Source organism: Balaenoptera musculus, chromosome 2 (genome assembly GCF_009873245.2).
Source record: "Balaenoptera musculus isolate JJ_BM4_2016_0621 chromosome 2, mBalMus1.pri.v3, whole genome shotgun sequence".
Lineage (NCBI taxonomy): Eukaryota > Metazoa > Chordata > Mammalia > Artiodactyla > Balaenopteridae > Balaenoptera > Balaenoptera musculus.
The window spans coordinates 162910896-162926000 of record NC_045786.1 but is presented as its reverse complement, the minus strand read 5'-3'; the positions used below and the strand labels follow the sequence as shown (position 1 = coordinate 162926000).

The 15105-nt window shown below is 41.5% G+C and overlaps 1 protein-coding gene across 1 annotated transcript in view; it reads left to right on the top strand.

Moving 5' to 3' along the window:
* The first annotated feature begins 411 nt into the window (after nt 1-411).
* The window catches only part of RPS6KA5 (ribosomal protein S6 kinase A5), a 185993-nt gene continuing 171299 nt past the window's right edge, over nt 412-15105 (top strand). Inside the window, 1 exon segment of the mRNA XM_036843627.1 lies at nt 412-861. Within this exon segment, the coding sequence (XP_036699522.1) occupies nt 756-861 (106 nt within the window). The 5' untranslated portion in view covers nt 412-755.

Below are 15105 nucleotides of genomic sequence, written 5' to 3'. Positions count from 1 at the left end.
CACACACCCGTGGGTCGCTGCCTGGGACCATCAGGTACGTCTGCAAACACGTGCGTGAGAAGCGCTTTCTTCTAAGCTCCTCCTCTGTCCACAGTGACTGGCGGACCAAACGTTCCAATCAGCCCTCCCCGCCTCTTTCGGCAATAGCCAATCACAGACCCCGAGCGCCTCCTGACTACTAGACACTGTTTACTAACAGATCGAAGCTGGGGAATGAGGGGTGTGACCGTTCTGGGAATGTCAGGGAAAGGAAGATTCTGACTGCGCGTGCGGACCAGCGGAGACGGGCGGGGCAGAACTCCGGTCTCACCAATCGGAGCGGTCGCGCTCCTCCCTCTCCTGCCACCCCGCCAAGCAACAACAACTCGAGGAGCGGGGCGGGGCGGTTCGTGACGCGTCAGAGAGGACTGTCCAATGGGAGCCGGCGCTGACAGATGCGCGCGCCCTGTGCCCAATAAGCGATGGCGGCTCGAATGGCTCCTCTACCTTGCTGGCTGTGGGCGGAGCAGCTTGACGGAGGAGGCGGCGGAGCAGGGGGTGGTTTGGTTGCGCGGTACTAGCGGAGCCCGCCGAAGGGGGAGGAGGCGGAGGAGCTAGCCGTGCGGCCAGAGCGGGAAAGCTACTCGTCTCGGCGTCCGAGTTCTGGAGCCGCCGCACCCCGGCTTCTGGGGCTGCAGCGGGAGCTGTGAGGGCCCGGGCGTCCGCTGTCTCCCGGGTCCCCTCGGAGGACCCCGCGGGATCGGGAAAGGGAGAAGATGGAGGAGGAGGGCGGCAGCGGCGGTGGCGGCGCCACAGGGACCAGCAGGGACAGCGGCGCCGGGGGAGAGCAGCTCCTCACTGTCAAGCACGAGCTGCGGACGGGTGAGCGACCCCGCCCTCTGCCGGCCGGGCTGGGCGCTGGGGCGCGCCCCGAGGGCACGCAGGGGTCTGCTCGGGCTGGGGGCACGGGGCCGGGCCGTGGGCGCGGGGGGCGGGCCCTGGGCGGGGCCTCTCGGACGGGGCGGGAGCCCGGGGGTCCCGGGAGGTGGGGGCGCGCCCGAGGGGAGCTGGCGGAAAGTTTTCCCCAGGCCGGGAATGAGCGGCGGGCGCGGGGCGTTGGGGCCCGCGGAGCAGCTGACAGCTGCCTCTTGGCACTGACTCTGAGGATGTCTTTGCGCCCCCTTCCCGCACAGGTGCCACATCTGTCACTGCATCCTGTCTAGGGTGAAAGGTGCGCCCTCCTCAGTGTAGGGTGAACGACGCTTAGTTTTGGAGCATGACTCACTTCTCCGCTCCTCTGCTTCCCTAGAGGGGTCCCTAAGGTGCTGCGGTCCTGTGCAAGATGAAAGGGTGGCTTTCCCCCGGCCTTTTCAGGAGTCCAGTCTCTAGTGACATAAAGAGGGATCGCGGGCTCCAGGGACTGAGTGCCTTTATTTGCAATCATCATGAGATACTATACTTGGCCTTAAATTTCTTTCAAAGGTCTCTTGAGAAGAAGGCTCAGTAAATTTGAAGCTCTAGGTAAAAGCGGCTAACTAGCCAGCTTAAGCGCTCACGTTCTGATGTTTGCGATCACTAGAGTCGTCCCAGGCTTTATACTTGTTACGTTATTCGTTATGGGTTGTTCATTTTGGAAAATGCTTATTCGGACTAATCAGTATAGGTTGGGTTTATATTTGTGGAGCCCAGTCTCCTATTAGAGATCCTTTTGCACTTCTGAACAGATAATACATTTTAATGAATTGTTCATTGTTACTATTAAATGTTCTCGTGTTTATTAAGGCTTTTGATTCAGCTTCTTTGGCATATTGGGATATTCTTTTATTGTGTAGACACAGAGCTTAAATAGCAGGTTTCAAGTGCGTGCCTAGTACACCTTGTTACTGTTTTGAACAGATTGCAAAGTTAGATCTGTCACCCGTTCTTTTATTTTTTTGTTATTACTGGTTAGCGTTACACTGAGCGCCAGTGTGGTGACTTAATTTAAGAGGGATGTCAAATGCATGCTTACTTATTTCAACATTTTTAAACATTGGCTTAAAATCTTTTTTTTTTTTGGTCATTGTGAATTTGTTATGTATCTTGAACCAGTTACTCCATAATATTTTGGAGTTCCTAACGTAACCTGTGTATGTTTGGCTCGTTTGATTTTTCTCTCTCAATTTAATAGACAACTGATGTTTTCAAAGGGCTATTCAATAATTTATTCAGTAAACATTTATTCAGTATTAATATCTGATTTGTGCCAGGCTCAGTGTCAGGTGTTTTCTGGTGTGGAAATTTTGAATTTTTCTTTTCTTACGTAACGATTCACTGATTTATGTATGTAGACTCGTTCTGTACAGCAAAAGCTACTTGAAATCATATGCTCCTCAGCCATTGACAGTGGTGCAACAAGCAGCTTTTTGCTAAATGACCAAGGAGCAACCTACTTTATTAGTAGTCATCTAACTGCTCAGTTTCTGGATTTTGCAAACAACGCTAGTTTTTAAAAATTTTTTTACAATGCTAGTTTTGTAGAAAACAATGAGAACTGCTTTATTTCCCCTTCTCTACTGTGTGAATCATCAGCTTCAAGTTTGCATTTTAGAAATTTTTCTGATGGATGGTGAGATTATACTGAATTCATTAGTACTGTTAACTGTCAAAGGAAATGAACAGTCACTTTGATTTATTGCTGAACGCTGGAACAACTGACCGGATATAGTGGTCAAAAACACTGTTAAAATATAGCTTGAAAGATTCTCTCATCTGCAGCCAACTGGACCCCTGTCAGCACATGATGCTATAATAGGCACCAAAGTAATTTGATCTGATGTGGTCCCTTGCTTCTCAAAATGTGGACAAGCATATAGTCATATCAAGTCAGCAGCTGGCGATTGCCCGTTTGTGCTCAACATTGTATTGTCTGCTGTAGGATGAGTGAAAAGGCAACAAGTTACATGTAAGGACATGGAAAGTGTTCCAATAGTGTAGACCAAGTAGCATGGCATCCCTGGACATGGAATTGGAAGACTTAGTTCCAAATCCCAGCTCTGCCAGTTACTAGCCACGTAGACTTGGGCAAGTCATTTCAACTCTTTCACACTCACTTCTCTCATCTACCGAATGTGAAAATTGAATGAGACTGTTGGTTTGGTTGGCACAGATTAGGCGCTCAGGAGATGTTGGTTGCATGTAAATCTGAAGATCACAAGAGTAAAGGATTGATTAGATCAGTTAAACATTTCTTGACACTTTCTGTTTTCTAGGCTAAATGGTACTGATGGTACAAAAAATGACTGAGAAAATTTCTTGCCCTCTGATGGTAGGGGAGGAGGCCATGTAAACCAGTAATTAGGATATATTGTCATAATGTAATAATAGAAGGATATACAGAGTATAAAGTTAGCAAAGAAGAGGTTTAGGACTTCTAGGTTTCAAATCTAACTCTGTTGAACCACAGCAACAAAAAAGAGCGGGTACTATTGGAAGGGTTATCTTATTCACTTATTCAATAAATATTTCATTACCTCTTAGGTACTGAGTTCTGTTTTATATGCTGGGGTTACAAGACACGTGTGGTCTTCCCACTGAAAGGACTGAGTTGCATCAGGAGTCCCTGGAACCAGAGACTGATGCTGTCTGTACTCTCTCCGTCTTGAATCTTTGCTCGTCTCTATGTGATGGCTTCATTCTTCTCCACTGCTGTTCACCTTTTTCCACATGGGAAGGGACATGGCTGCTGACAGACCCCAAGTTTTATATCTTACAGCTCTCGGTACCAGAGACACTGCCTTTTTATCAGCTTCAGTTACAAAAATATTAGCGAAGGACTTTATTAGCCTGGCTTTGGTAAGGTGCCTGCTTTTGGATTGTTCAACTAAGGCCAGGGAATGGGATCATGTTCTACTAACATGACAGCTACTACGGTGAACATATGGATGGGGGGGTGGAAACTAAACTCTTAGAAGAGGAAGGGTTGCTGGGAAGACATTTCCTTAGGTGTCCGTCATTAGGAGAGAGAGCCTAACACTGAGGAGAGGGTCAAGGAAGGGGTATTAGTTACCTATTGCTGTGCAACAAATTATGCCAAAACGTAGTGGCCTAAAGCAACATGATTTCTGTGGGTCAGGAATTCAGGAGTTGCTTAGCCTGATGGTTCTGACTCAGGGTCTCTCATGAGGTTTTAGTCACGATGTTGGCCACGACTGCATTCACCTGAAGACTTGTCTGGGGCAGGAGGTTCCCTTCCAAGACAGCTCACTCACATGTTGTTGGCAAGGTGCTTCAGTTCCTTGCTATGTGGACCTCTCCATAGGGCTGCTTGAATGTCCTCATGACATGACAGCTGGCTCCCCCAGAACAAGTGATTGAATGTGGAAGCTGCAATGTCTTTTTTTGTTAAACAGCTTTTTTGAGATATAATTTACATACCATAAAATCCACTTGTTTTAAGTGTACAATTCAATAAATTTTATAGTTACACAACCATCACCACAATCTAATTTTAGAACTTTCCATCACCCTAAAAAGAAACGTCTTACCCATTTATATCGGTCACTCCACATTCCCACAACCCATCCCCAACCCTAGGCAACTGCTAATTCTGCTTTCTGTGTATTTGCCTAGGGACATTTCTTATTATGGAACTTTATAATATGTGATCTTTTATCACTGGCTTCTTTTACTAAACATAGTATTTTCAAGATTCATCCATTTGTAACGTGTGTCAGCACTTCATTTTTTAAATTGACAGATAATATTTCATTGTGTGGATGTACTGTATTTTATCCATTCATCATTTGATTGACATTTGGGTTGTTTCAACCTTTTGGCTGTTGTGAATAATGCTGCTGTGTACATTTGTGTACAAGTTTCTGCATGGACCTGTGTTTTCATTTTTCTTGAGTAAAATTATTGGATCACGTGGTAGGTCTATGTTTAACTTAAGTTTTCCAAAGTGACTGCACTGCTTTACAGTCCCACTAGCAAGGGCTCCAGTTTCTCCACATCCTCGCCATCACTTGTTATTGTAGGTCTTTTTGCTTATAGCCATCCTAGTGAGTATGAAGTGGTATCTCACTGTAGTTTTGATTTGTTTCCTAATGACTAATGATGTTGGGCATCTTTTCATGTACTCATGGGCCATTTGTATATATTCGGAGAAATGTCTATCCAGATCCTTTGCCCATTTTTTAATTGGTTAATTTGTCTTTTTTATTATTATTATGTATTGTAGATACAGATCCCTTATTAGATATATGGTTTACAAATATTTTCTCCCATAAAGTAGATTATCTTTTTTTTTTTTCAGTGATAACCTTAGAAGCACTATAGTTTTTAATTTGATGAAGTCCAATTTATTTCTTTTTTCTTTTCTTTCTCTTGCTTTTGGTATTGTATCTAAGAAATCATTGACTAATTCAAAGTCACAACGATTTTATATCTCTGTTTCCTTCTAAGGGTTGTATGATTTTAGCTGTTACATTTAGGTTTTTGCCTCATTTGTTGAAAGGCTATTCTTTTCCCATTTTATTTTCTCAGCACTCTTGTCAAAAATCAATTGACTATAGATGTATGGATTTAGTTTTGGACACTCAATTCAATTCCACTGATTTTTGTGTCTGTCCTTATGCCATCACCACACTGTCTTGACTACTGTAACTTTTTAGTAAGTTTTGAAATTGGGAATTGTGAGTCTTCCAGCCTTGTTCTTCTTTTTCAAAATTGTTTTGGCTATTTTGGATCCCTTGAATTTCCATATGAATTTTAGAATTAGCTTGTCAATATTTCTGCAAAGAAGCCAACTATGATTCTGGTAGGGACTGCATTAAATCTGTAGATCAATTTTGGGAGTGTTGCCATCTTAGCATATTAAATCTTGTGATTTATGAACATGGAATGTTTTTCCATTAATTTAGATCTTCTTTCATTTCTTTCAACATTTTGTAGTTTTCAGACTATATGTCTACACTTCTTTTGTTAAATTTATTCCTAAATATTTTATTCTTTTTGCTGCTATTGTAAAATAATTATTTTCTTAGTTTAATTTTTGGATCGTTCACTAAAAGTATATAGAGATACAACTTATTTTTGTATATTAATCTTGTATCCTGCAACCTTGCTGAACTAGTATATTAGTTCTAATGTTTTTTTATTGGATGTCTTACAAGATCACATCATCTGCAAATAGAGATAGTTTTACTTCTTCCTTTCCAATGTGTATGACTTTTATTTAGTTTTCTTGCTTAATTGTCTTGGCTAGAACCTTCAGCACAGTATTCAATAGAATTGGTGAAAGCACACATCCTTGTCTTATTCCTGATCTTAGGGGGAAAGCTTTAGTCTTTCACCATTAAGTATGAAGTTAGCTGTGGGTTTTTCATAGATACCCTTTACTAGATTGAGGAAATTCTCTTCTTTTCCTAATTTGTTTGGGTGTTTTTAATCATGAAAAGGCGTCGAATTTTGTTTTTTGCATTTAGGGAGATGATCACGTGGTTTTTTTGTTTGTTTTTATTGATAAGGTGTATTACATTAATTAATTTTGGAGTGTTAAGCCAACCTTGTATTCCTGGGATAAATCCCTCTTGGTAATGTGTATAATTCTTTTTATACACCACGCTGGATTCAGTTTGCTAGTGTTTTGTAGAGGATTTTTGTTGTCTATATTCATAAGAGGTATTTGTCTCTAGTTTTGTTTTTCTGTGATGTCTCTGTCTGGTTTCCCCAAAATATGCTTGATTGATTTCTGCCTCCAATTAAAGATCGTACATATTTGATTGCTGTCATCCATACTTAGGGTATTCTAAGTAAAGACTAACAGAGGTTGAGGGTGGATTATATTTCTAGCTCTGCCCCAAACTTGCTGTGTGACTTGAGATAAATCATTTTGCCTTTCTGAGCCTAAGTTTACTGATCCATAAAGTAAAGGTGTTGGACTGAGTTATATCCAAAGTACTTACCAGCATTAAGTTGGTCTTCAATGGAATTTCTGTGGAAATCTTGGTATAGACAAAAGTCAGAAGTGCTGATTTACTTTAAAAGATAATTCTGTTTTGCCAGAGGATTCATGATTGAATCCCATTGAAAAATAATTCCCTGATGCTCTTTGAATATGATTCCATTTATAATGATTTTATTTATACTTAGCTTTTTAGGAACATAATGATTATCTAGAAAAAGACACTTTGAAAAATTTCAGTGACAATCTTAGTTATCTGTGAGAACAATGCAGCTCTCCTTTTTTATATTATACATGTATAAATATATATTGTGTTTGTGTGTGTACTTTTCCCTTTTTTTCACACTTTCCTCACCTTGAGAAGAGTAGGCAGAACTTGTGCTCTATCTTTAGCTTTACAGGATACCTTGGATAGTCAAAATATAAATAGGTTTTTGATAGTACCCTATCTTAATTCCCTAGAGCCTAGACTTATAAGAAAATCCCTTCTTTCTACCATGAGTTTTAGAGATTAAGAAAATGATATAGGACTTCCCTGGTGACGCAGTGGTTAAGAATCTGCCTGCCCATGCAGGGGACACAGGTTCGAACCCTGGTCTGGGAAGATCCCACATGCCACGGAGCAACTAAGCCCGTGCGCCACAACTACTGAGCCTGCACTCTAGAGCCTGCGAGCCACAACTACTGAGCTCACGTGACACAACTACTGAAGCCCATGTGCCTAGAGCCCGTGCTCCGCAACAAGAGAAGCTACTGCAATGAGAAGCCCGCCAATGTAATGAAGAGTAGCCCCCGCTTGCCGCAACTAGAGAAAGCCCACATGCAGCAAGAAAGACCCAACACAGCCAAAAATAAATAAATAAATAAATTAAAAAAAGAAAAGAAAATGATCTATTTGGGCAAAGTAGGTGGCATCTCAGCCCTTAAATCAAGGGGGATTCAAGAATATTTTGTGTTTGCAGTCTATAACAGGGGCGGGGGGTTGGTGGGGGGAAGCTTCTCAGGTGACAAGTCAACTGTTGTATCAGACCCAACATTACTGCAAAGCAAGAAAAAATCATGAAACCTCAGCTTCCTGGAGACACAAGTGATCTGATGGGCAGGATTGAATTCTTCCCCTGAAAAAGAAGCTAATGCTTGGTGAAAATTCCTCTAGGGAAAATCTAGCATAATAGCATCATGTGTTGACTGAAGCTTCACAGTTAAATACACCGTTGAGAGATGTCAATCTCAAAATGCTGTGGGCGGGAGGGGTTGTCACAGTTTTCTCCTTTGAGCTCCTGTAGTGATTTACAGATCTTGGTGCACCTCAATGGTATGAGCACTCCTACATTCCTCTTGTTTTTCAGGGAAGATGAATAGGGTCTAAAATAGAATCTTGCCCTCATTATGTTTGTCTCTAGCAGTGCCCCCGTGGGTTCAACTATATCTGTTCCTCCAAAAAATCAAGGAAGTTCTCTGGACTTTATACCTTCCTGAAGTTGTGAGTGAGCTGGCTAGTTCACTTTTTTTTTTTTTTTCTTTCGTACTCAGTAGGCACCCTGCCCTGTGACTGCAGGGAGAATAGGGAGTTAAAGTTCCCGATTTTGGGCACAGTACTCGGTATTGCAGTTTTATTTATTTCACACTCAAGTTTTTGTGGCGGTGTGCTTCTTTTTATATAACTAGTGTGTTCCTGACAAAACATTGTGTAAATAATACTTTTGTATATCAAATTATTTGGAATAAAGAAGGTAAACTTGGTACTTAAAAGAATTCTATGATTAACTCTTGAAATAAAAAAACTTTTGATTAAGTTTTCCATTTGTGGCTTTACTGTTATTATGTAAATTTGGCCTTACATTGTTATTTTTCTGACACATCATTACAATTTGTAAATTGCAGGTAGCTGTAAACAGGTAAATAGAGTCTTGTGTGGTAGGCCGAAAAATACACCTCCTCCCCCCAAGATGTCCATGTCCTAACCTGTAAATGTTTCTGTACATGGCAAAGAGACCTTGCAGGTGTGATTAAGGATGGGGAGTTATCCAGGTGGGTCCAAAGTAATCACAGGGTCCTTATGAGAGGGAGGTAAGCAGGTCAGAGAGAAGGTGTTGTGAGAATGGAAATAGAGGGAGGGAAGATGCAACAGTGGCATCAGAGATTGGACTGAAGCCATTGCTGGAAGGGGGCCATGAGCCAAGGCATGTGAGCAGGCTCTAGACGGTGAAGAACAGATAGTCCCCTGGAGTGTCCAAAAGGAATGCAGCTCTACTGTCACTTGATTTTAGCTCCTTAAGACCTGGTTTGAGACTTCTGATCTCTAGAACTATAATAAGACAGATTTATGTTGTTCATAAACCATGAAGTTTATGTAATTTTTTTACAGCAGCAATAGGGAACTAACACATCTTGCTTAAGATTGGATGAACCAGGAGATAATTTTGCCCCAGGCTTGGGTAACTGAATAAGATAACAATGTGAAGCAGTTAGTCATTTAAACAACTATTTAGTAGAAAATGGTAACAAATGTCATTCTTAGTAGAAGTAGAATGATGTCGTCTCTAGGGAATCCCCAAGAAGACATTCCTTTCCGATCTTAGTACCAAGTCTAGCTGAGCTGCTTTGACCAGCTGTTCTGTTTTTCATAGGAATGCTGTGAAGTGGATCCCTGGAGCAGACCTCTTTTATCAAGTTGGTGGCTAGAATGCTTCATATCTCAAGCCTACACCACATAAAATTGTGGTCTGGCATGCATCTTGAGCCTCTTCCTGGTGTCATTTTCTGTCCCTAATCTTTCTTCTTATTTTTCTTTCTTCTTTTCTTATGCTTTAGTTATTTTGCCTTAAGTCTTTTCTGGGCCAAGACAGGAATTAGGTAAATATATAATTAAATGCATTTATATACAAACACATAGATACAAACCATGAGTAAGATGGACAATATGGAAAGATATTTGACTTTGTACCCAGTATTTTGCTTAAATAAAATCTTTGTCGTGATGTTCGTGCTATTTTTAATATTTCTTCTAAAACGAAAAAAAAGTGAGGTCTCTGATTAATTAATACCATTTTAGAGTTTTAAAAAAATACATAAGGAGAAATCAATAAAATCAAGGCATACTTTTAAAAAGAAATTTTATTGGCAAGATGGTGGAAGTCATACACAGGGCTGTCTTTGTACCAGGCAGTTTTCTACATTAGTGGAATATCCCATCATTAATAGGAAAATTCAGTCAACTGAAGTACTCTGTCCTCAAACCACTTCAATACTGGAGTGGAATTACATGTTTTTCCTAAAGGAAAAACTATTTAAAATACGTAATAAGGATAATGTTGCCCTTCATATCTAAATGAATGGTGTTGCATTAAGAGGCCATGAACACTTAGCAGTAGATTTGCATTAACCCTTTCCCATGAAGTTGCCCATTTTTCCTTTATACCACTGTCCTTTGTTTGTAAGGAAACATCATAATTAGGGCTAGAGTAGGACAAATCTAATGGGCACACACAAATCAAACTTGTAACTTTGACGTAATTTTGTCATATATAAGTTGGGCAAAACAGTCACGGTTTTATTCATCCATTAAGCATTTGTTGACACTGTGTGCCTGGCACCATAGCAGATGCTGGGTTTTAGCAGGGAACAAGTTAGACATGGCTTCTACCTTCATTGAACTATACCTAAGAGAAAGACCTTAAATACATAATCATGCAACTAACCATATGATTGCAATTGTGATAAACGGTGAAGAAGTACAGGTTCTATGAGAAAGTCTAACAGGGTGGCCAGGCCTCAGGGGAGGGGTGAGGGAAGTGGGAATGTTCAAGCTGAGGCCCTGGCTATCATGGGGTGAAGAGTAGGGGGGACAGTTAAGCATTTCTGAGAAAGGAAGTAACACAGATGGCCCTGAAGTGGGAAATGGCTGGGCACACTGGGGTTACTGGAAGAAAGGCCTTTGTGGCTTGAGCATCGTGTCCAAGCAGGAAAGTCACAGGAAATGGGGCTGAGAAGGTAGCCAGGGCTGTTTGTGCAGGGTTCTGTAGGTGATAATAAGGCATTCAGGCATTATCCTGAGTGCAGTGTGAAGCTGTTAAAGGATTTTTCAGAGATTAGTTTTGTACTGTAAAAAATGACTCCCTTGCTGTGAGGAGGATGGAAGGAAAGATCGTCTGAAGGGAGACCAGTTAGGAGGCTATTGCTGAAGTTCAGATGGAATATACAAGTTTGGGTAACAATTAGAGATTAAGAATCATGAATATGTTTGAGATATATTTAGGAGATAGAATCAGCAGAATTTGCTGTGGTAGTGATATGGGATTTTCGAGCTGGAACAAACATATGTTTGAAGGTACCATTTGTTCAAATGGTGTATTAATTTTCAATAGCCACATAACAAATCACCACAAACTTAGTGGCTTGTAATAGCACCCATTTATCAGCTCACAATTTGGTAAGTTAAAATTTTCCATGGCATGGCTGAAATTAAGATGGTAGCCAGACAGAGTGCTTGTCTGGAGGCTTTGGGTGAAAGTCCACTTCTAGGCTCATTGCTGTAGTTGCCAGATTTGCGTTCCTGTAGTCATTGGTCTGAGGTCTCAGTTTCCTCGATGGCTGTCGGCCGGGGGCCTCTGTTGGCTGGTAGAGACCATCTGCATTCCTTCTCATTTGGCCCCTCCATCTTCAGGCATCAAAGGTGTGTCACATGCTTCTCGTGCTTTGACCTTCTGACTTCCAGATCTTCTCTGGGCTTCATGTGATTAGGTCAGACTACCTAGACAATCTTCCCATCATGAGGTCAACTGAGTTGGGACCTTAATTACATCTACAACAAAATCCCTTTATTCTAAGAGTGACATTTCATCTTATTCAGTCACTCAAGGGAAGGAGGTCATGCAAAGGGTCATTGGGGTCATCTTAGAATTCTGCCTTAGAACTCACAGATGGTGAACCAGGGGAGTTGCATTTGGAGTGGGCAGAAAAGATAGGACCCAGTTGTATACAGGTCAAGTTTTGAGATACCTTTGACATATTCTAATGGACACATATGGTAATAGTAATCATGGTAATGAAACCTTGCTATGTGCTACAAAGGATCAATAGGTGCTTTTATCAACTCACTTAATCCACACAATAACTTATGAAGTAAGTACTCTTATTATTATTCCAATTTTACAGATGGGGAAACTGTAAAGGTCACCAACTTGCACAGGATTACCCCGGAAGTAAGTAGAAGGACTAGTTTTGAAGCCCAAGTGGTCTGGCCCCCAGGCTCATCTAAACTATTGTGCTTTCATTCATCAGTGGGACATGGGTCTGGAGCTCAGAAAAGATGTCTGGGCTGCAGGTAAAAATTCTAGCATCACTGGCATTTAGATGACTTTTAAAGCCCAGGTGTAGAGAGATCATCTTAGGAGAAATTGTCAAATGGAAAAAGGAAGAGGACTCAGAACTGGGCCCTGAAAACTCCAAAATGTAGAGGACGGATTGGAAAGGAGTTGCTGAGAAAGAATACAGAGGAGGAACAGCCAGGAAAAAAAAAACAGAAGAAAACCTAGGAAAGTTGTGGTGTTGGGGAAGGCAAGGAGGAAAAAGTGCTTCAAGGGGTATGTGTCAGATCTGACTGAGCAGCTAATGACCTTATCAAGAGCAATTTTAGTGGAGATTTGGTGAGAGAGGCCAGATTGGAATGGGTTGAGGAGTGGATGCAAGTGAAAACTTTTGAGAGGCTTGGTTCCGGAGGGGATTAAAGAGAGAGACTTAGCCAGAGGGGAATGTGTGGTTCAGGGGGAGGGTTATTTTTTGTTATTTTAAGATGAGTGATGCTAGAACACATTTCGTGTGAATCCATTACAGAGAGAGAGAGAGGGAGAAACAGAAAGAGAGATACTGAAAATACAAAACAAGGGGGGATAGCTGAGGGCACCAAGGTCCCTGAGAAGGGTGACATGGGGATCGGAGGGGAGAAATTGGCCTCTGCTAGGAGAAGGCCCATTGCTTCTATTATGATAGGGAAGAGAGGGCAGATACAGGTGCATTTGTAGATTTGGTGGCAGGAAGATGCGGGAGTTTTGAGCACATGGATTTTTTGTTTCTTCTCTGAATTGTGAAGAAAGGCAATTCTTTATTCAAGAAGAGAAAAATAGCTTCATTGTTTTAAAAAAGTGTTATTCTGGTCTTTAAAATTTTTTTAGATACAGAAAAACACAAAAAATTGACACAGAATTCAATATTTAATTAATTAATTTATTTTGGCTGCACCAGGTCTTAGTTGCAACACGCGGGATCTTTGTTGCGGCATACATGCGGGATCTAGTTCCCCGACCAGGGATCCAACCCCGGCCTCCTGCATTGGGAGCACGGAGTCTTACCCACTGGACCACCAGGGAAGTCCCAACACAGAATTCACGTACTATAAGATGAAAGTTTATGGTAGAATGTTGTAGAACAACGTACAGAAAGAGGTTTTCAGGCATAGCCATTGAAATGCTTCCGTGCTTTCCACAGAGGTCATTCCCTGAACATGTTCTCTGGATCATGCCAAAATTCTTAGTAAGCATAATGTTCTTTTTCTTCTTTTTGAAGTGTTTTATATTTAGTTCAGTTCTTCTTCCTAGTTAAATTTATTTGGTACATGTATTGGAAAAAAAGGCTGTTTGTTACTGCTTTATAAGCATTTCTTTTCTTATTGACTCAGTTTTCATATTGGCTCAATCATGTAATTGCAGAATCAATTGGATAAGTAAACACTGCTGTTTTATACACTGAAAGTACAGTAAGTCTTAAGGGCAAGTGACCCCAGCAATAAGAGAAAAAGTGGGCAGCATTGTTTTAAAGTACACGGATATTAAATATAACTTTGTTCTGCCTCCAGCAGAATGTTGTCCAGAGACATGGTTTGAGGCCCAACCACAAATCTAAACAGCTTCAGAATAGCTTACCACAGGGCAGTTTAAAGGAACCTAATGTGCTAGCTACTTAGCTTAGTTTCAAGGTCTCACGTAGTCCTCAGGATGGGGCTAACTGGACCCTGCAGACAGGGGTTAAAGATTTTAGATTTCAGAGTTGTGTATGTGCTGTCAGTACAATGCTGGACACCCCCAAATGAGAGTTTATCTGGTAAAGTGTTTTATAAATTATTTCTCCCTGACAAAAAGGGAAAAAAGAACTGAAATAGCAGAGAAAGATTTTTTTCTCACTGCATACAATTGTCACCTTTTGACTGAAACTAAATTAGTCCAAGATGCTTATGTTTTTGCATCGTTGAGTAAGAAAAGGCAAGGTTTTACAAGAAAAGTTATTTTACAACTTCATTGGTTTGGTCCCAGTAAATTAGATGCTAACTACGTATTTCCTAGTTGGTATGTGAAGAACAAATCCAGGCATGTTAAATGAAGATGATTGAGTCATATTGTGCTCTCACACCTCTTTTTGAATCTTCAGAGAACTCACTCTATTTTTTCCCCTCTTTCCCTGATCCTCAGGCTCCTCTTCCCACAAACACAGTTGAACCATCTTGTTAAAAAAAAAAAAAATCCTCCGTGGCTCTCTAGTTTTTGCTATCATTCCCTTTCCCACCAGATGTTGAGAGAGCAGTTTATACCAGCTGTTTCTGCTTCTTTATCTTCCGTTCACTCTTTGATGTGCTGTACCATCAGGCTTCCAACTCAATCTCCCCGCCAAAAGTGTTCTCTTTAAAGTTACTAATGTCTCCCGGTTCTCATAATCTGGTAGAAATGTCTCTGCTTAATCTTACTTAACCCCTTTAGAGTGGTTGGCGCTTGAGCATGGGCTCTGCCCTTCCCTTACCCAGTGATACTGTGCTCCTCCTCCTGGCTCTGCTCTGTCACTGACTGCCGCATCTCCCTCTTTCACTGGCCTCCATCCCTCTACTTGTCTCTTACATATTGGTAATCTGTTGTCAGCCCTCTTTTCCTCTAACTCTGCATATACTCTTCCTGGGAAATCAAATATCATGGCTTGAACTACCATCCATGTCTCTATTTTCAGCTTATGTCTCTTTCTTGAGTTCCTTATCAGTTACGCCCAACTGCCTACTGAACGTAAGACATCTGGGTAGCCCTCAGGAACCACATACTCTCATGTTGAAGGGTGCTTTTTCCTCCAACTTTGCAGGTTTTAATCCTGCCAGGACCCTAGCTACCATGACCAGCTTGCGGGATCTTGGTTCCCAGGCCGGA